The 23,688-nt window shown below is 38.6% G+C and overlaps 1 protein-coding gene across 3 annotated transcripts in view; it reads right to left on the bottom strand.

Moving 5' to 3' along the window:
* The window catches only part of DDX10 (DEAD-box helicase 10), a 288,455-nt gene that overhangs the window by 243,804 nt on the left and 20,963 nt on the right, over positions 1-23,688 (bottom strand). For all 3 annotated transcript variants that reach the window (XM_060160341.1, XM_060160342.1, XM_060160343.1), the window contains exon 9: positions 19,143-19,227. In XM_060160341.1, coding sequence (XP_060016324.1) covers positions 19,143-19,227 — 85 coding nt within the window. The remainder of the gene's footprint in view (positions 1-19,142; positions 19,228-23,688) is intronic.

Raw genomic sequence — 23,688 nt, 5'->3', positions numbered from 1 at the left:
GCCTGGTTCTCCAGGTTATCAATCAGGTTATAAAAGAATGTTTAGAAGGATTCGACTTTTGTAATTTAAAAATATATATATACAAACATACACGAAAAAGAAATTTTTCTAGGTGGTAGAATTTGGGTGGTTTGACTGTTTTGCCCATTGTCTCAAATTTGTATAATAAATAAGCATTTCTTTTGTAATAAAACACAAGTTAGTAAAAACTTTATAAGCTTTAAAAATCTACATCTAACTCTTACCTTGTTTAACACATCCTAGTACTACCAATATTAGTGTATTCTCTTATCTTGACCATTAAATTAACATGTATGAATTTGACTTTCAGGCCTAACATATATCGTATGTACCTAAAAGCTGGTGACTAAATATTTGGTGGGTGAAAAAATGCAAACAAACCACTAGATGTTGCACTAGCAGATGAAATACTGGATTTGGAATCAACAGAACTGATTTCAAGTTCCAGTTCTACTATTCATTAGCTTTATAAACTTGGATAATGAGTCATTTTATCACTATATATTGTATTTTCTTATTTATAAATTATACAGTTTGAGTGAGATGATCGAGGTCCCTTTAGGACCTTAATTCTAACACCTGTGACTGTATTAATATACTAGTCATTGTTCACAATACAAGTATGATCAAGAGGTGGAGAAATGGAGACAACTGTTGGTCACACTCTGCTATTCCACAGCCCTTCTCTCTTTTGTCCCCGCCCTGTGTCTGCTTCTATTCTCCCTATGCCTTAGCCTTACCTGTGGCAACCAGCCCCAAGAGTTCCTATCACTGTGGGAGGACAGTGCAGTCAGCCATACAGAGGCAGACAGACAGCCATAAGAATCAGAGTCCAATTGTTCTGCTCCTCCTGCACAACGTGGTACAAAGCAGAGCTTATTCCAGGATCTAAAGATACTACACTAGATTTAAAAAATAAAAAGACAGACTGGGAAATATTCCAGGAAAGATGAAGTCATCTGCAGCCTAAGATCTTAGAAATACAAACAGGTATACCACATAGGCTCAACAGTTTGACAAATGAGGTTCACCATAAAATAACCGGAAAGAAGCCAAGCTGGCTAACATGCATTGCATGGAAAGCTTCTAGCAAACTGAGTAAGTATAAGGATTTATGAAGTTCACAGGGTAAGGGTAGAAAACATTAAACTCTGTCAACTCTGTCCCCAGAAAAGAATTTTTTTTTTTTGAAAAACACTAAAGTTTTAATAGATTAAAAAGAAAAAGAAAACCTATACAAAAGTGGTACTGACACTACCTAAAATTATACTTTTAGGAACCTGAGAGATATGATCAATCCCATTTTACAAGAGAAGAAACTGAGGCTTAAAGAGGTTAAGAACACAAGTTCAAAGGGTACACAGCCATCAGGTGACAGAGCCATGTCCAAACCTAAACTTCTTGACTTTTAAGGACAGTGTTTGATCAACTATGGGATATCTGTCTCTCACAGTCCAAATAAAGAAGGAAAATGCATATATTTTTAGTTTATCCTCATGACCATGAATGGCAGCAAACTTAAATAGAAATATCTACTTTCCTTCTCCAAGTACCTGCCTTTCATACATTCTAGAAGCCCTGCATGGAAGCAACGGCCACTAGACTTCATTAAATGAAAACGACTAGTTTGGGGCACACTGACAAGAACATGAGCTGTAGAGTCAGAAAGACCCAAGTATAAACCCCAGCCATGGTACTTCCTGAGTGATCTTAGACACATTTTACCTCACAATCTCTGAGAAACAGTTTTTTAATAAGAAGACCTCTCTCATAAGGTTATTATAAAGGCTAAATGAGTTCATTCATATTCACCCAGCTATGTGTTAGGAAGTGAATGGCTAAGCCACAACCCATCATTCACCGTGGAGGTGCAGAAGGGGGCAGGGAAGAAGCTACCCTGGCCAAAAAAACAAGTGATATAGTCAAACCTCCTCGTAAACATACCAATGACAAGCCTCCTGGGAAACAAACATGGTAGATCTGCTAGCATGAGAGTCCTCATCTATGAGATACTAAGACGATGTACCAGGTTTGTTTACAGTCTATGCATTTAAGGAGTAGGTCTCTGGGATCAGCTTTGTAACTATACCAGTGGCCCATCGGTGTAAATGATAAACCTCATATATCACTTAGAGACTCTGAGGTTAATCTGGGCCACAGCACACCCTGATGTGGCAAGAATGCACCTGTGGAGCTGTAATGGAGGTCCCAGACCTCTTCCTGCCTTCACCTATACCGCGTGATTACCTTTGTACTTGAAATTACATACTAGTGAAGTTTGACATTAGGTGTGGTAGGCAGCTTCTAAATTACTGGCTCCCAATACAGTAAGTTCCCTACACACAAATCTTCAAGTTGCGAGCTTTCAAAGGTGCAAACGTGCATTCGCATGTCCAGTCACGTAAGTTAGTTCATGTGTCTGGTGTACATTGTCATGTGCATGCATCCTCTACAAGTGGTTATGCTCTTGTGTACTTTACTGTACAGTACTGTATGGAGTACAGTAATACTATAAAGTATTGTTATTTCAAGCTAGATCTGCAAGAGGACTTCATTGAACCCTTTGCTGTACAACACGAGGAGTTTACTAATGAAGATCTGATGGAATTGGAGGCCCAGAGAAGGGACCAAGAGAGACAAGAGGAAGAAGTAACTGAAGAACCAAAGAGATTCACGACGCAGGAAATGGCAAGGGGATTTTCTTTATTTAAGGAGGCACTGGTAAGTTTTTCAGGCATAGGACCCTAACGTAGAACGGTACACAAAGGTTGCAGCAGCTCTTCAAAATGCAATCCAGTGCTACCACGCCATCTATGATGAGAAAAAAAGAGCTACTACCCAGACATCACTGGATTGTTTTTCAAGAGGGTAGAGAGAGTTGAATCCAACAAGGAACCAGAACCTGTGCCATCAACGTCAGGCATGAGTGAAACTGCAGCTTGCCCTACGTCTCCCACTGCTGACAATCCTTCAGCTCTACCATCTCCCACCTCCTCTCCCTCCTCCAGTCAGTAACTCTTCTTGTACTTCTTGTACTATACTCTTCTTGTACTATACTACTGTACTCTTCAAGGTACTGTACTATAAGATTTTAAATGTTTTCTTTATTTTTTGTGTTTGTTTTTTATGTATTATTTGTGTGAAAAGTATTATAAACCTATTACAGTACAGTACTATATAGCCGATTGTGTTGGTTGGGTACCTAGGCTAACTTTGTTGGACTTACAAATTGGACTTATGAACGCGCTCTCGGAACGGAACTCGTTTGTATGCAGGGGACTTAACTGTAATCTGGGCCTCCTGGCCAAGATGAAGTGTTGACACTGCTCTTGGCAATGATTTTTTGTGTGTGACACCAAAAGCAAAGGCAACAAAAGCAAAAACAAACAAGTGGGACTACATCAAACTAAAAAGCTCCTGCACAGAAAAGGAAACCATCGACAAAATAAAAAGACAACCTACTGAATGGGAGAAAATATTTACAAACCATATATCTGGTAAGTTCTAAAATATTCAAGGGGGCTTCCCTGGTGGCGCAGTGGTTAAGAATCCACCTGCCAATGCAGGGGACATGGGTTGAAGCGCCGGTTGGGGAAGATCCCACATACTGTGGAGCAACTAAGCCCATGCACCACAACTACTGAGCCTGCACTCTAGAGCCCGAAAGCCACAGCTACTGAGCCTGCGTGCCACAACAACCGAAGCCCACGTGCCTAGAGCCCGTGCTCTGCAGCAAGAGAAGCCACCGCAATGAGAAGCCTGCGCACCGCAACGAAGAGTAGCCCCCGCTCACCACAACTACAGAAAAGCCCGCACGCAGCAACGAACACCCAACGCAGGCATAAATAAATAAATAAATTTTAAAAAACCAAAATAAAATAAACTATTCAAGGAATTCACACAATAGCAAAAACCAAAGAATCTCATTCAAAAAATGGGCTTGAGGAGACATTTTTTTCAAAGAAGACATACAAATGGTCAACAGGTACATGAAAAGGTTCTTAACATCACTAACCATCAGAGAAATGCAAATCAAAACCACTATAAGATAATCACCTCACAACTGTCAGAATGGCTATTATACAGAAGATTGGAAATGACAAGTGTTGGCAAGGCTGTGGACAAAAGGGAATCCTTGTGCACTGTTGGTGGGAATGTAAATTGGTGCAGTCAGTACAGAAAACAGTATGGAGGTTCCTCAAAAAACTTAAAAATAGGTGGAGCTGGGGAACAGGGCAGAAGAGTAAGACGTGGAGATCACCTTCCTCCCCACAGATACATCAGAAATACATCTACATGTGGAACAACTCCTACAGAACACCTACTGAACGCTGGCAGAAGACCTCAGACCTCCCAAAAGGCAAGAAAGTGCCCACATACCTGGGTAGGGCTAAAGAAAAAAGAATAAACAGAGACAAAAGGATAGGGACGGGACCTGCACCAGTGGGACGGAGCTGAGAGGGAGGAAAGGTTTCCACACACTAGGAAGCCCCTTCGCGGGCGGAGACTGCGGGTGGCGGAGGGGGAAGCTTCGGGGCTGCGGAAGAGAGCACAGCAACAGGGGTGCGGACGGCAAAGCAGAGAGATTCCCGCACAGATGATCGGTGCCGACGGGCACTCACCAGCCCGAGAGGCTTGTCTGCTCAGCCACCGGGGCAGACGGGGCTGGGAGGTGAGGCTCGGGCTTTGGTCGGAGCACAGGGAGAGGACTGGGGTTGGAGACGTGAACACAGCCTGCAGAGGGTTAGTGAAGCACGGCTAGCCGGGAGGGAGTCTGGGGAAAAGTCTGGACCTGCCGAAGAGGCAAGAGACTTTTTCTTCCCTCTTAGTTTCCTGCTGCACGAGGAGAGGGGATTAAGAGCGCTGCTTAAAGGAGCTCCAGAGACGGGCGCAACCCACGGCTAAAAGCGCGGACCCCAGAGACGGGCATGAGACGCTAAGGCTGCTGCTGCTGCCACCAAGAAGCCTGTGTGCGAGCACAGGTCACTATCCACACCCCCCTTCGAGGGAGCCTGTGCAGCCCGCCACTGCCAGGGTCCCGGGACCCACGGACAACTTCCCGGAGAAAACGCATGGCGCGCCTCAGGCTGGTGCAACATCACGCCGGCCTCTGCCGGCGCAGGCTCGCCCCGCACTCCATACCCCTCCAACCCCACCGCCTGAGTGAGCCTGAGTCCCCGAAGCAGCTGCTCCTTTAACCCCGTCCTGTCAGAGCGAAGAACAGACGCCCTCTAGAGACCTACACGCAGAGGCAGGGCCAAACCCAAAACTGAGCCCCGGGAGCTGTGAGAACAAAGAAGAGAAAGAGAAATCTCTCCCAGCAGCCTCAGAAGCAGCGGATTAAAGCTCCACAATCAACTTGATGTACCCTGCATCTGTGGAATACATGAGTAGACAACGAATCATCCCAAATTGAGGAGGTGGACTTTGAGAGCAAGAGTTATGATTTTTTCCCCTTTTCCTATTTTTGTGTGTATGTCTATGCTTCTGTGTGAGATTTTGTCTGTATAGCTTTGCTTCCACCATTTGTCCTAGGGTTCTATCCGTCCCTTGTTTTTTGTTTTTTTCTTTAAAAATGAATTTTTTTATTAATAATTATTTTTTACTTTAATAACTTTATTTTATCTTCCTTTATTTTATTTTACTTTACCTTCTTTCTTTCTTTCCTTCCTTCCCTCCCTCCTTTCTTCCTTCCTCCCTCCCTCCTTTCTTTCTTTCTTTCCTTTCTTCCTTCCTTCCTTTCTTTCTTTCTACTTTTTCTCCCTTTTATTCTGAGCCATGTGGAAGAAAGGCTCTTGGTGCTGCAGCCAGGAGTCAGTGCTGTGCCTCTGAGGTGGGTGAGCCAACTTCAGGACACTGGTCCACAAGAGACCTCCCAGCTCCACATAATATCAAACGGCAGAAATCTACCAGAGATCTCCACCTCAACACCAGCACCCAGCTTCACTCAACGACTAGCAAGCTACAGTGCTGGACTCCCTATGCCAAACAACTAGCAAGACAGGAACACAACCCCACCCATTAGCAGAGAGGCTGCCTAAAATCATAATAAGTCCACAGACACCCCAAAACACACCACCAGACGCGGACCTGCCCACCAGAAAGACAAGATCCACCTCATCCACCAGAACACAGGCACTAGTCCCCTCCAACAGGAAGCCTACACAACCCACTGAACCAACTTTAGCCACTGGGGACAGACACCAAAAACAACGGGAACTACGAACCTGCAGCCTGCAAAATGGAGACCCCAAAAACAGTAAGATAAGCAAAATGAGAAGACAGAAAAACACACAGCAGATGAAGGAGCAAGATAAAAACCCTCCAGACCTAACAAATGAACAGGAAATAGGCAGTCTACCTGAAAAAGAATTCAGAATACTGATAGTAAAGATAATCCAAAATCTTGGAAATAGAATAGACAAAATGCAAGAAACATTTAACAAGGACCTAGAGGAACTAAAGATGGAACAAGCAACGATGAACAACACAATAAATGAAATTAAAAATACTCTAGAAGGGATCAATAGCAGAATAACTGAGGCAGAAGAACGGATAAGTGACCTGGAAGATAAAATAGTGGAAATAACTACTGCAGAGCAGAATAAAGAAAAAAGAATGAAAAGAACTGAGGACAGTCTCAGAGACCTCTGGGACAACATTAAATGCACCAACATTTGAATTATAGGGGTTCCAGAAGAAGAAGAGAAAAAGCAAGGGACTGAGAGAATATTTGAAGAGATAATAGTTGAAAACTTCCCTAATATGGGAAAGGAAATAGTTAATCAAATCCAGGAAGCACAGAGAGTCCCATACAGGATAAATCCATGGAGAAATACGCCAAGACACATATTAATCAAACTGTCAAAAACTAAATACAAAGAAAACATATTAAAAGCAGCAAGGGAAAAACAACAAATATTACACAAGGGAATCCCCATAAGGTTAACAGCTGAACTTTCAGCAGAAACTCTACAAGCCAGAAGGGACTGGCAGGACATATTTAAAGTGATGAAGGAGAAAAACCTGCAACCAAGATTACTCTACCCAGCAAGGATCTCATTCAGATTTGATGGAGAAATTAAAACCTTTACAGACAAGCAAAAGCTGAGAGACGTCAGCACCACCAAACCAGCTTTACAACAAATGCTAAAGGATCTTCTCTAGGCAAGAAACACAAGGGAAGGAAAAGACCTACAATAACGCACCCAAAACTATTAAGAAAATGGGAATAGGAACATACATATCGATAACTACCTTAAATGTAAATGGACTAAATGCTCCAACCAAAAGACACAGATTGGGTGAATGGATACAAAAACAAGACCCATATATATGCTGTCTACAAGAGACCTACTTCAGACCTAGAGACACATACAGACTGAAAGTGAGGGGATAGAAAAAGATATTCCATGCAAATGGAAACCAAAAGAAAGCTGGAGTAGCAATTCTCATATCAGACAAAATAGACTTTAAAATAAAGACTATTATAAGAGACAAAGAAGGACACTACATAATGATCAAGGGATCCATCCAAGAAGAAGATAAAACAATTGTAAATATTTATGCACCCAACATAGGAGCACCTCAATACATAAGGCAAATACTAACAGCCATAAAAGGGGAAATCAACAGGAACACATTCATAGTAGGGGACTTACCCCACTTTCACCAATGGACAGATCATCCAAAATGAAAATAAATAAGGAAACACAAACTTTAAATGATACATTAAACAAGATGGACTTAATTGATATTTATAGGACATTCCATCCAAAAACAACAGAATACACATTTTTCTCAAGTGCACATGGAACATTCTCCAGGATAGATCATATCTTGGGTCACAAATCAAGCCTTGGTAAATTTAAGAAAACTGAAATAGTATCAAGTATCTTTTCCGACCACAACACTATGAGGCTAGATATCAATTACAGGGAAAGATCTGTAAAAAACACAAACACATGGATGCTAAACAATACACTACTTAATAACGAAGTGATCACTGAAGAAATCAAAGAGGAAATTAAAACATACCTAGAAACAAATGACAATGGAGACACGACGACCCAAAACCTATGGGATGCAGCAAAAACAGTTTTAAGAAGGAAGTTTATAGCACTACAATCCTACCTTAAGAAACAGGAAACATCTCAAATAAACAAGCTAACATTGCACGTAAAGCAGTTAGAGAAAGAAGAACCAAAAAAAACCCAAAGTTAGCAGAAGGAAAGAAATCATAAAGATCAGATCAGAAATAAATGAAAAAGAAATGAAGGAAACGATAGCAAAGATCAATAAAACTAAAAGCTGGTTCTTTGAGAAGATAAATAAAATTGATAAACTATTAGCCAGACTCATCAAGAAAAAAAGGGAGAAGACTCAAATAAATAGAATTAGAAATGAAAAAGGAGAAGTAACAACTGACACTGCAGAAATACAAAAGATCATGAGAGATTACTACAAGCAACTCTATGCCAATAAAATGGACAACCTGGAAGAAATGGACAAATTCTTAGAAATGCACAACCTGCCAAGACTGAATCAGGAAGAAATAGAAAATATGAACAGACCAATCACAAGCACTGAAATTGAAACTGTGATTAAAAATCTTCCAACAAACAAAAGCCCAGGACCAGATGGCCTCACAGGTGAATTCTATCAAACATTTAGAGAAGAGCTAACACCTATCCTTCTCAAACTCTTCCAAAATATAGCAGAGGGAGGAACACTCCCAAACTCATTCTACGAGGCCACCATCACCTTGATACCAAAACCAGAGAAGGATGTCACAAAGAAAACTACAGGCCAATATCACTGATGAACACAGATGCAAAAACCGTCAACAAAATACTAGCAAACAGAATCCAACAGCACATGAAAAGGATCATACACCATGATCAAGTGGGGTTTATTCCAGGAATGCAAGGATTCTTCAATATACGCAAATCTATCAACATGATACACCATATTAACAAACTGAAAAACCATATGATCATCTCAATAGTTGCAGAGAAAACTTTCAACAAAATTCAACACCAATTTATGATAAAAACCCTGCAGAAAGTAGGCATAGAGGGAACTTTCCTCAACATAATAAAGGCCACATATGACAAACCCACAGCCAACATTGTCCTCAATGGTGAAAAACTGAAAGCATTTCCACTAAGATCAGGAACAAGACAAGGTGGCCCACTCTCACCACAGCAATCAGAGAAGAAAAGGAAATAAAAGGAATCCAAATCGGAAAAGAAGAAGTAAAGCTGTCACTGTTTGCAGATGACATGATACTATACATAGAGAATCCTAAAGATGCTACCAGAAAACTACTAGAGCTAATCAGTGAATTTGGTAAAGTAGCAGGATACAAAATTAATGCATAGAAATCTCTGGCATTCCTATACACTAATGATGAAAAATCTGAAAGTGAAATCAAGAAAACACTCCCATTTACCATTGCAAAAGATATGTAGGAATAAACCTACCTAAGGAGACAAAAGACCTGTATGCAGAAAATTATAAGACACTGATGAAAGAAATTAAAGATGATACAAATAGATGGAGAGATATACCATGTTCTTGGATTGGAAGAATCAACATTGTGAAAATGACTCTACTACCCAAAGCAATCTACAGATTCAATGAAATCCCTATCAAACTACCACTGGCATTTTTCACAGAACTGGAACAAAAAATTTCACAATTTGTATGGAAACACAAAAGACCCCGAATAGCCAAAGCAATCTTGAGAATGAAAAACGGAGCTGGAGGAATCAGGCTCCCTGACTTCAGACTATACTACAAAGCTACAGTAATCAAGACAGTATGGTACTGGCACAAAAACAGAAAGATAGATCAATGGAACAGGATCAAAAGCCCAGAGATAAATCCATGCACATATGGTCACCTTATCTTTGGTAAAGGAGGCAGGAATGTACAGTGGAGAAAGAACAGCCTCTTCAATAAGTGGTGCTGGGAATACAGGACAGGTACATGTAAAAGTATGAGATTAGATTACTCCCTAACACCATACACAAAAATAAGCTCAAAATGGATTAAGGACCTAAATGTAAGGCCAGAAACTATCAAACTCTTAGAGGAAAACATAGGCAGAACACTCTATGACAGAAATCACAGCAAGATCCTTTTTGACCCACCTCCTAGAGAAATGGAAATAAAAACAAAAATAAACAAATGGGACCTAATGAAACTTCAAAGGTTTTGCACAGCAAAGGAAATCATAATCAAGACCCAAAGACAACCCTCAGAATGGGAGAAAATATTTGCAAATGAAGCAACTGACAAAGGATTAATCTCCAAAATTTATAAGCAGCTCATGCAGCTCAATAACAAAAAAACAAACAACCCAATCCAAAAATGGGCAGAAGACCTAAATAGACATTTCTCCAAAGAAGATATACAGACTGCCAACAAACACATGAAAGAATGCTCAACATCATTAATCATTAGAGAAATGCAAATCAAAACTACAATAAGATATCATCTCACACCAGTCAGAATGGCCATCATCAAAAAATCTAGAAACAATAAATGCTGGAGATGGTGTGGAGAAAAGGGAACACTCTTGCACTGCTGGTGGGAATGTGAATTGGTTCAGCCACTATGGAGAACAGTATGGAGGCTCCTTAAAAACTATCAACAGAACTACCATATGACCCAGCAATCCCACTACTGGGCATATACTCTGAGAAAACCATAATTCAAAAAGAGTCATGTACCAAAATGTTCATTGCAGCTCTATTTACAATGCCCGGAGATGGAAACAACCTAAGTGTCCATCACCGGATGAATGGATAAAGAAGATGTGTCACATATATACAATGGAATATTACTCAGCCATAAAAAGAAACGAAATTGAGCTATTTGTAATGAGGCGGATGGACCAAGAGTCTGTCGTACAGAGTGAAGTAAATCAGAAAGAGAAAGACAAATACCGTATGCTAACACATATATATGGAATTTAAGAAAAAAAGAAAAATGTCATGAAGAACCTAGGGGTAAGACAGGAATAAAGACACAGACCTACTAGAGAATGGACTTGAGGATATGGGGAGGGCGAAGGGTAAGCTGTGACAAAGCGAGAGAGTGGCATGGACATATATACAGTACCAAACGTAAAATAGATAGCTAGTGGGAAGCAGCCGCATAGCACAGGGAGATCAGCTCGGTGCTTTGTGACCACCTAGAGGGGTGGGATAGGGAGGGTGTGAGGGAGGGAGACGCAAGAGGTAAGAGATATGGGAACATATGTATATGTATAACTGATTCACTTTGTTATAAAGCAGAAACTAACACCTTTGTAAAGCAATTATACTCCAATAAAGATGCAAAAAAATTAAAAATTAAAAATAGAACTACCATGTGATCCAGCAATTCCACTTCTGTGTATTTATCCAAAGAAAAGAATAACAATAACTCAAAAAGATATACGCACCCTCATGTTCACTGCAGCATTATTTACAATTGCCAAGATATGGAAGCAACCTAAGTGTCCACCAATGGATAAATGGATAAAGAAGATGTAGTATATATATACAATGGAATATTATTTTGTGTTAAAAAGAATGAAATTTTGCCATTTGCAACAACATGAAAGGACCTTAAGGGCATTACACTATAGAAAATATGTCAAGAGCAGGTAGGGCAAAAATAGATTTAAAAATATAAGTGAAATAAGTCAGAGGAAGACAAATACTGTATGATCTCACTTATATATGGAATCTAAAAACAAACAAACAAAAAACCAAGCTCATAGATACAGAGAACAGACTGGTGGTTGCCGGGGCTGGGGGCAAGGAGTAGACAATATGGGAGAAGGGGAACAAAATTTGTTATAAAATAAGTCATGCGGGCTTCCCTGGTGGTGCAGTGGTTGAGAGTCCGCCTGCTGATGCAGGGGACACAGTCCGGGAAGATCCCATATGCCGCGGAGCGGCTGGGCCCGTGAGCCATGGCCGCTGAGCCTGCGCGTCCGGAGCCTGTGCTCCGCAACAGGAGAGGCCACAACAGTGAGAGGCCCGCGTACCGCAAAAAAAAAAAAAAAAAAAGTCATGCAGATGTAATGTACAGCGCGGTGACTACAGTTAATAATACTGTACTGTATATTTGAAAGTTGCTAAGAGAATAGACCTTAAAAGTTCTCAACACAAGAAAAAAAAATTCTGTAACTGTGTATGGTAACAGATTAGACTTATTTTGATGATCATTTTGCAAAATATACAAATACTGAATTGTTATGTTGTACACCTGAAACTAATATAATGTTGTATGTCAATTATTAAAAAAAAAAGAAAATGGAGTTTGACTTCTGAGTCTAGGTCATAAAAAACATTGCTGCTTCCACCGTACTCCTTCTTCCCCTCTCATTTGCTCTCTCTGATGAGGCCAGATGCCACATTGTGAGAAGCCCTCTGAAGAGGAGGACCACATGGAAAGGAACTGAAAGACACCTCTGACCAACAGCCAGCAAGAGAATGAATCTTGTCAACAAGCACATGCGTGAGCTTGGAAAGAGACCCACCCCCACACCCACCCCACCCCCCCCACCCCCGTTGAGCCTTAAAGTACCTGTGACACCTTGATTTGCAATCTTGTGACAGACTGAGCCAGAGGACCCAGATGAGCCACACCTGAATTCCTAACCCACAGATACCATGAGATAATATATGGTTCTTGCTTCAAGCCACTAAGTTGTGGGGTAATTCATTACACAATAGATAATTTATATGTTATCTCTGATTCATGAGTCTGATTTGAGAAACTAATTGTGTTATCTCAAGTGCCTCTCTGTTCCAGACCCTGTTCTAAGTGCTCTGGAACCATCAATTAAGTAGACAAATTCCTTTGCCTTTATGGAGCTTACACTCTAATGAAGAGAAAAAGAAAACAACAATAAATAAGTAAATACTCTAGTATATTTGAAGGTGATAAGTGCTATGGAAAAAAGATAATATAGAGCAAGGTAAGGAGGAGTGGTTGGGGCAGTGTAAAGAAAGACAGCCATGTGGATACTTGAGGGAAAAGCATTCCAGTGGAAGAAACATAATATAAAGGCTTTGAGGCAAAAATATGCCTGGCATGCAGGAGAAATAGCAAGACCAGTGTGGAGCAAGGGAACAAGCGGAGAATAATAACAAGCGGAGAATAACAGGAAATAAGATTGGAGGGGGGTTGAATAGCATAGGCCCAGTAGGTCACACTGGCTTTTATTCTGAGTGAAATGGGGAGCCATCAGAGGAGTCCCATGATCTGAGTTGTGTTTTTAAAGGATCATTCTGTCTGCTGTATTGAGAATAGACAGCAGGAGAGCAAGGGGGAAGTGCTAGGAAATAAGAGACTCCTAAGAAATATCAGCCCCCTTATCTACCTCTCTAGATATAGTGGTCATACTCTACCCCAGCTCAATGTTTTTTGATGCAAAATAAAGCATTGGTTTTGCCTTTTTGCTTTAAATCCTAGATAACAACAAAGGCAGAAGGCCATGTGAGGAAGCACCAGCCTCTATCTAGGAGGAGCTGAGTAAAGTTAGCATCTTCAGTCAATGAAGGAATCAAAGTAATAAGAATTCTCGCTAGCAAAGACTGTTCCTATCTTATACCTAAGATATACACAGTATGTTTCAGTAAATTAATGCTCATGGAAATTGTCTTTTCACTTTTATTATTTCAATTTACAAATCAATTAAAGACACTATTTTAAAAATTCTCATTATCTATTCCATAAAGTACTAGTATTTACCACAAACAAACCATGAACTCTGCACAGGTTATCACATTAGAAATTTTAACTACTTCCCATCTTCATATTTGCTGTTTTTAATCTAAACTGATGCAAGCCAGTGTGCAATGCAAAGAACTGGCCTCTGCTGCCCCCTACTGGAATCACATCTTGCTACCTAAATCTCCCACAAACAAAATCTGAGATCCACAAAATGCAGCCAGGCAAATAAGGCTCGGTTGAAATACTGCTGGAATTTTACCACTACTCTGGAAAACCAAGCAGTTATATATATAAAGTCCCAACTCTTATATATAAACTCCCAACTGTTTAAATATACACAGTTATATATAAGCTCCCGTCTTCCACCCACAGACCCCTACTGCCCAAATAAAAGCATTTTAAAAATTAGGAGTATCTGATATGTAAGGACTTTCCATTCCCAAATCCTTTTTATTTTCAACTGGGCATTTTTATAAGAAATAGAAGAGCTTGGTTTTATGAGTACTAAAAACTACAAGCCCTAAAGACATTCGCTTTTAAGTGGTAGAATGTATCACAGAACACGGCTTTAAAAAACTATATTCATATTCCTTGCCTCACTTGTTTCCTAAACGAGATCATTTTGTTAAAAGGGGTGTGGATAGTTAAGAAAACAAATTTCTCTCAATTACTAAAGATCAAAAGAATTTTAAACAGGTGAATAAATTAAAACAGAATAAAGCACTTAAGGCAACAAGTACCTAAACCACCCTTTATTTTTAGCTAAAACACAGAAAGGAAAAAAACAGATTCCCCAAACCTTAGCTATTTTGCCACAAAGCAGTGAATTCATTTCTCAATATTCATACAGTATAGTTCACTTCCAAAAGCAAACACTATCTGGCAACCTAGTTTTAATTACAGCATATATACAGGATTTTAATTAGTTTCAAGCTTTAATTTAGCTTTTATTCAATTCAATTATCCAGTCTGATGGCCCACAAAAGTTCTAATTTATCTCTAAGCCCATTAATGGTAACTTTTTGCAGTTTGGTTCTTTTTTTTATTAGACTGACAAAGAAAAAATAAGCATTACATATCCTAAACCTTTCCACTAACTATACATCTAAAATAGTCAGTTCAAAACATTTTTAATTGGTTACAAAGGGTCAAACAAGCTTGTACTTTAAAAATCAATGACCATATTAGAAACTACATTATAATAGTTTTTCAAATTGGTATTCTCTCTTCAAACACAATCATTGTGATGTTGTACCTCCTCTTCACCTCGAGTCATTAAAACCAATTTAATGCTTACCATGGCATGTTCAACTACATAAGATTTTTAACAACTTCTCCAGGAACCAAGCACCCTGAAATATTTCCCCTTCTTGAAACTTTTCCTGATATACTGAGATGTCAAATAATCTTCATATAGGATGAATAATTTTAAAATACTGCTAAATGTATTCTATAAAGGAATCAGTTTAACCTGTCCATGCCCACACCATTGGCACATCTAAAAAAGCCTGTCTGGCCTGGTCCAATACACTAATGAGAGATGATATCCACCAACCTCACCTATCCAGAGGCCCATAGGGCCACGAAATGCAAATGTGTGCATAGATAAATGTACAAATTCATACATGCTACACATTTACTGAGGAGAATTAAACAGTGTATTAATTCCACCAACCACTACTAATGACTTCTCTAAATATCTCACTATGAAAGATAATCCAAACATGTATCCAACACAAAGACCACTGATGCACCATGTACCTTCTTACAAAATGGAAAACAAAGCTGCTGGTCTACCTATGTCCCATTTACTTAGATCCCACTAGAAACCAAAAGGTTACCAGTCTAAAGACAAGTCTGTCTGAATGTACAATGAAATCATACACAGAGCCTAGTTCTAACTCTATTACTTGCTCAAATTATATAATTACAATAAAAAAGACTTACTTTTGAATCCTCTAGTACAATCCTACTGTTAAATAGTTTTATCTTTCACTATTGTACTATTCTCTCCTTTCCTTCTTCATGCTGGTCAAAAGAAATGCTTTTAATTTAAATGAGTACATTTTGATCATAGCCCATGTTTAACAGCCCAAAGGGTAAATCTGAATCAATCGAAAAATGTTTAAACATTAAAACAGTTTATGAAAATTAGAAAATTATAGGAAGAAGGAGCTCTATATCTTGTTAGGCTGTAGAACAGGAAAAACCTCCACTTTTTCCTCCAACTGAAACAACGACAAAATTGACCAAATACAAACAAAAAAACTTTTTCCCTTTAAAGCCATCCAAGAACAGTAGATACAAAGAAATTTATGAGACTCAACTCCAAAGGGACTTCCTAGATAAGCAAAGGATAGAGGACACATTCAAACTTGAGGCCACTGGCTGAAATGGGTGCAGGGCAGGTAGAAAAGCAAGCCTGCTGGCGAATGACAGACTTTGCTTAGATGAGGATTTCCTCTTTTTTTTTAAGATTTATTTATTATTTACTTATTTTTGTCTGCATCAGGTCTTTTAGTTGCGGCATGAGGAATCTTCGTTGAGGCATGTGGCGCACAGGCTCTTCGTTGCAGTGCACAGACTCTTTGTCGCGGTGCGCGGGCTTCTCTCTAGTTGCAGAGTGTGGGTTTTTTTCTCTTCTCTAGTTGTGGCGCACTGGCTCCAGGGTGCGTGGGCTCTGTAGTGTGCAGCACATGGGCTCTCTAGTCGAGGAGCACGCAAGCTCAGCAGTTGTGGCACACAGGCTTAGTTGCCCCACGGCATGTGGGATCTTACTTCCCTGACCAGGGATCAAACCCGTGCTCCCTGCATTGCAAGGCGAATTCTTTACCACTGGACCACCAAGGAAGTCCCTAGATGAGGATTTAAATCTTGGGTCTTAAAGATCCTGCCATCCCTGGGAACTCATTAAATAGAAGTTGGTGGCTTAATAATCAGAAGTAACTTGGTCCATTTAAACCAACAGTTGGTGTCTCTTCCATCATTAAGCATTAATGTCTGACTGACATCCATATTATAAATACTCATGCAGTTTTGATGAGAAAGAAAACGTAAAACCAAAGAGATAGTACATCATAACCAATCACAACCTTATTGTGATTATTATTTAGGTTGCTTCCAGTTTTCTTTTTTAAACAAAATATACCCACATTTGAAGAACCTAATATTTGAATCTATGTGAGGTAAAAATGCCTGTTAATAAGCTCACACCTCAAAAACCTACAGAAATCTCTGAAAGAAAACTTTCCTTTAGTTAGTAGGGGGGTTTATGTGACTCAGAAAGATTATAACCTCTCAGGAGACAAAAATGTCTATTTCTCTTTGCATGTGTAAACCTGAGAGTTGCCATGTGTTCTCATGACTGCAACAAAAGCTAGGAGTAAATAATCAATCACATTCTACTGAAATTATGCATTTTATTGCCTGTATTCCCTCCAGGTTTCAAGATGAACGAGGTCAGGAATCATGTCTGTTTTGCTCGTTTTACCTCCTACTATGTACAATGCCTGGCACTTAATATGTATTTGTTAAATCCATATAGAAAAAATGAATGAGTGAATCCAGATTACTTTCAGCTCTAATGTCTTTATGATTTTCTATTTTATGGTTTTATTATATGAATCTATGGTTCTTTGGTTCAACAATTTTAAGTAAAATGTATTTTAAACATATACCAGTAGTATTCAAAAGAACTTTTCACAATGATGGAAATGTTCTATACCTGCTCTGTTCAAGATGTGGTATTAGCAGTTTAAATGTGACTAGTGTGACTGAGAAACTGTATTTTTATTTTAATTTAATTTTACTTAATTGAAATTTAAATAGCCACATGTTGCAAGTGGCTGCAATACTGCATGGCACACAGACCATTCCTTAACTTTAGGGAACAACGTTTTACAACTGACTAGGGGCTCAGTGTTTGGAGATGCTTATGAAAAGGATCACATTTTACGATATGGACACATAGAACTCTTGTATTTTCTAGTAGTCCCTCCCTCAAAAAAAATTATCAAGAGTAGTTGGGATTTGAGTCTGAGTTAAAATACAGAAAGATATATTATATAGCACATAGTTAACAGAGGAAGAAATATCTTGTATCAAGTTGCCTCCCAAGAACTTGTATCTGCCAATCAAAACTGAACCCAACTGTTTCTCCTCTGTGAAGTTTTCTTCTCTACTTCCACAGGAGCTCCATAAAACTTCTGTCAATACCTCTAATACTGTATATGCCTCTACTATAGACTGTTTTCGAGGTACTAAAACATCCTTAATGGAATGGACACTATATCTTATTTTCATGCACAAGCTCACACCAGGCCTAATCCAGTACCTCACACGTGGTTGGTCTTTCATGAATGGTTACTTAGTGAAAAAGATTGAAATCCGGGGTCAAAAGATCTGAATTCTAGTTCTGTTTCTGCCATATACTTAGTGATTTTGGGTCTAACACTTAATTGGTTATTTCCAATTCTTACCATTACAAATGTCAGTAAGATGAACACCTTTATAGAAACTTTATTAAGATCAATTTCTGGACGTGGAATTACTGAAGCAAAAGGAAGAACTCTAAGGCTTTTGATAAGTACTACCAAATATTACCCATAAAGATGCTAACATTTATAATTCTACCTGCAGCACACATCTCCCAACTTCACTGCAACCTCAATGGCAATGATATAGCACGTTACCCTTTTCATTCATTCATATACCTTTCTATGCCCTTTCCTCCCAAATGACTGACTTTGCAATATTCTTTTCCAAATAGCTCCCCCACATTCCTGAGCAAACACAGGATACTTTTACTGGGGGTAGGGGGAGGTGAAAAGGGAGTATTTGGGAGTAGCCTCCAGCAATGCCTCTAATTCCCACACTAGAAAAAAGGAAAAGAGAAATCTATGACTCAAAACCACCTTGTCTCTTATTAGAACCTATACCAGAGAAGGTAAGAGCACAGATCTAGACTACAGGAGTCAGACTGCCTTGGTTCAAATCCTGGCTCTATGGATTTTCACACAAAATGTTTAACTGCTCAGAACACTCAAGTTTTGTCATCTGAAAACAGAGATTGAATAAACAGTCTTATACCTCATCAAAGAGATGATGTTCAGTGAGCAGTTCTAATGAAAAGCTTAGTAAGGGAAGAAAGTTAGAACAAAAACACTAAAAGAAGATTTTCATGGATTTTTCTCAGCCCTCATCAAGTCTCGGCCACAATGACTTAGCAAGAGCTGTCCACTTGCTAGCAACCAATGTCACAAAAATGTCAAACCAGCAGTCACTTACCTGAATTCCTCCATTCTTTGTTTGTACACAGTTCAGAAAGCACGCTTTTTTGCTTAGATAAAACCAAAAGCAAAGATATAGGCTGGCACACCTACCTGGCAGTTCTACCTGCTCTGTGAATATATGTGTTGGCATCCTCTGGACAATCAAACTGAAGAACCCAATTCACAGCTGGGAAATCTGTACAGAAGGAATATCAAGTTGAAAACACAGTTCCAAGATCTTCCTGCTGCACTATTTTTATTTTATAATATTGCTTGCCAGGGCTTTCCATCACATCAAACTGATAGATATCATCTGTGGACACTATTAAAATTAACTGCATGAACCGAGAGATAATAAACACTTCTCTTCTTTGACAAACTGAACTAAAATTAATGACAGTGTTTGAATGTGAAGATTATTTTGTATCTGACAGAGGAGACAGACTGCTTTGTGTCACACAAATAACGAAATACCCTGATAGTTAATAACCTAAAAGAACCACTTCTCATGAGCTCCCAGTGAACTATGAAACTGGTTGATAAATTTTAATGAAAATTTACTTTTCCTGCTATTTCCATCTCCATTCAAATTAATGATGTCTTTTTAAATCCCTCTCCCCATTTCCTAGCAATAATTACTTCATATTTATTTCTGGCTGCAAAAGTTTCCATTCATTCTCAGAGATCCTGGTCTCAACAACTTAAGAGAATTACCTTTAGTCATTTACAGATTTTGCCATAAGGATTTCAGATCAATGTCTATCACAGAGAAAAAAGCTAAGGGAGGGAGGGAAGGAAGGAAAAAGAAAAAGAGAAAGAAAAATATTTGGGAAGATAATGATACCTATGGATACCTATGAGCATAAAAACTACAACCAAGTTATACAAGCTATTCAAAAGGGTTGAATCTATTTAAATGGGCATAACCCAAGAAAAACAGAAAAAAGATATTTAGAACAATTCTCTCCCTTGGGACTTGAAGTAACCAGGTACCTCAGAAGGCAAGGATATATTTCAGGGTTGTAAAAAGGAAGATAGGTTGAAAGTAGCACTCAGATCCTCAGGTTCCCTCCAGGATCCTATACACTGGGTCTCCTGAAGAAAAGCGAAAGTCTTATTCTCGAGAAAGGCTTCAAGCCAAGACACCAGAGAGAGTGGAAAAAAGAGGCACCAGAGCCAGAGTGAAAACAGGGGTACTGAGTGTAAGTCTGAATGCTGACTGGGAGCCCTCTATGTCTACTTCCTTGCTAGGCTTCTAGAGAGCCAGCAGCAAGCTTAATCCTTCTGCTCAAGAGGTTGAAGTATTCTTATCTGGAGAGACTGAATGTTCAAAAAGAATACACTTTGACATCCTGGTCCTCCACAAGATGACCAACTCCGTCTAAATCCCCTCGCAATGAAGGCCGTTAGTCAACAAGCCTCATCCACATACAAATCACTTCAAATAAGCTTCTTGATGCCTCACTGTTACATATAATAAAAGACTGTCAATTGCAGACAATCGAGAAAAGTCTCAAAAATGAAAAGACAGATAAAAGAGTAAAAATGAAACTCAACAGAAACAGAAACAATGTGAAGAGAACTTTAACCTAGTATCGTCAGAGAGCTAAAACACTGCATCCATCAAATAAGAGTAAGAGGCTATAAAAAAGGAACTCTTGGTACTTCATTAAAATTTTAATCAGAAAAGTTGAAATATAAAATCAAGAAATCCCCCAGAAATAACAAGAAAAAGACAATGAAATGGTAACAGAAGAAACAGGAAAACTAGAGGATTGATCAAAGAGGTCAAATACTCTTCCAGAAAGAGAAAATAAGGGGGGAATGGGAAAATGTTATAAAAAAGGTATGAGAAAGGAAACAAGCTAAGTACACAAATTTCCCATTAGTAAGCAGTAATTACATACTCAAAACAAATATTGAATATTTATTTAATCAAATCACCAAAGAAGCAATTCAGAAGTATATTTCCTGCAACTGAAAGACATGAGTCCCTATTGTGTGCTGCTCAATACAGAAGGTATTCAAGTTTAAAATTTAATAGAATTAATAACTCAATCTTTCCTCATTGCACTGGACACATTTTAAGTGGTCAACTGTCACGTGTAGCTAGCAGCTATAGTATTAGACAGTGCAGACACAGAACATTTCAGTGATCAAAGAAAATTCTATTGAACACTGCTGGTCTAGATTGAAAAAATATACTGAATGCGCCTATACAACAAATGGGACCTCACACTAAGGCACATTATCATAAAATTTCAGGACTCCATAGATAAACAGAAAACACTAAGAACAGCCAGAAAAAGAAAAGGGGGCTACAAAAAACAGAATCAGAAAGGCAAAGGTCTTTTCAACATAATACTGACTACCATAAGACAATGGAGCACTATCTGCAAAATTCTAAGAGAAAATTATTTCAACCTAGATTTCTATTCTCAATACAACTATCATTCAAGAATAGGACATTATCAGATATGCAACAATTCAAAAAATGTACCTCCCATGCACTCTTACTTCGGAAGCTATTAAAGAATGAGCTTTAGTTTAAAAAACAATAATAATAATAAATCAAGAAAGAGGAAGGGGACTTCCCTGGTGGCGCAGTGGTTAAGAATCCGCCTGCCAATGCAGGGGACAAGGGTTCAATCCCTGGTCTGAGAAGATCCCACATGCTGCGGAGCAACTAAGCCCGCGAGCCACAACTACTGAAGCCTGTGCGCCTAGAGCCTGTGCTCTGCAGATGCCACCACAGTGAGAAGTTCGTGCACTGCAACGAAAAATAGCCCCCATTTGCCACAACTACAGAAAGACCATGTACAGCAATGAAGACCCAAATGAAAAGTCTCACGATGACAAACATGCATCAGGCTTATGGAGCAACCAGTCCAGATAAGAGCTGAAGACTTTTAAAAGGCTGCAACAAGGAGATCCCAAGGGAAAAAGAAACAGACTGTGTTTGAACTATTAGGAAACTAGGAATGTGACATCTGCTGGAACATCTGAGGAAAGTTAGAACAGGAAACACAAAACTAATTTTAACTCAATCATTAACTTGATATAAGAAATGTACTTAGAAATATGAAGCTAAATACCAAGAGAAATAATGGCTTCTGGAGAGTGAGGAGGGGTAGAGTACGGCTTGCTATGTCTCATAACTCATTTTTACCCATATCGCATATTATTCATTAAGAAATAAAACTGAGAAAAATTAAGACTAAAGTTTAAAAAAGATACTGGTGTACTCTAAAGAAATTCCTGGACATACTATGAGATACACTACCTAAATACACTGGAACTTTATACACTGACATGGAAAGCCTTGGAAAGCAAGTCATAGACTGGTATGTATAATATTATTTTATACACTTCATAAACACATAAGATAATACTATATATTGCTCATGAATACATTCATATAATCTTTTTAAAATAAACTAGAAGAGAGATTCTTGACATTTTTTGTGCCACAGTTAAAACCTATGAACCCCTTTTCAGAATATTTTTTAAATGCATAAAGTAAAACATATAGGATTATAAGAGAAAGCAATTATAATGAAATAAACATTTTTATTGACTTTTTTATATAGCAATGTATATGCTTATTTACTAACATATTAAATAACACAACCTAGCTGTATATCTAATAACTACCATAATATCAAAATAGTACTAAGTGTAAATAATATTCCAAGATATCTACAGAAACTGTAATGTAAAATGAAAATATCTATGATTTTCAATTGATGACAAAGTTACAAGTACTACCACAACAGTTCACTGCTTACATTTATAATTGAAGGAAATGCTAAATCTCAGTTAAAGGTTAGTGAATATGTGTAATTTTTTCCCCATCTAAGTTCACAGACACCCTGAATTCTATCACAGACAAGAAGTGAAGAGCCTTCAATTAAAAGGTTACCTACCAACTATATGACAGTAAACATGTCTATGGAAAGGAGGAGAGGGAAAATAGTGAGACTGGGAAAGGGTACAAAAAGGATTTCAACTACATCTACTAAATATTTGGTTTCTTTAACAAACTGCAAGGAAAATATGACAAAACAGTAATATCTGTTCATTGTGATATATCAATATACAGAATACATGTTATATATGCAATATAATTAATTGCTTATTTTGACCTAAACTATTTTAGGTTCAAAAATCGGGAGGGGAAGGGTGGTATCAGAGTGTAATATAAGTAGATAAAAACATAACTAAAATGTTTCAAAACAGTACATTCAAAACAGTGATGAGGAGCAGGGGGTGGGGGAGGGTAGTTGGAATGAGTTACTGTGGAGCTGAGAAAATAACCTAGAGAGCTTTAAAAATATGCATACTTAACTACTGCTGCCAGTAACATGGGAATGAACTTTATGATGACTGAGATATGCTTTAAAATACTCCCAGAGGGATGGAAGACGGGGGAGCTAAGTGGGTGGTCATGAGAAAGATAACTGCTCAAACTGGGTAATATGTATATGAGGGTACTTTAGACTCAATCTCTGTGTATGTTTAAAATTTACCATAATAATTAATGTAATAAAATTAGGTGTTTGAAGAATTCAAATTACCACTTATTTATCCTTATCTTTTGTTCTTGCCTCTAAACTAGTTATCCTCTGTAATTACTTCCATACCCCATCCCATCCCC

Source organism: Lagenorhynchus albirostris, chromosome 9, assembly GCF_949774975.1.
Source record: "Lagenorhynchus albirostris chromosome 9, mLagAlb1.1, whole genome shotgun sequence".
Taxonomy (NCBI): Eukaryota; Metazoa; Chordata; class Mammalia; order Artiodactyla; family Delphinidae; genus Lagenorhynchus; species Lagenorhynchus albirostris.
Note: the sequence above shows the minus strand (reverse complement) of the source record. Positions and strands in the feature narration are given on the sequence as shown.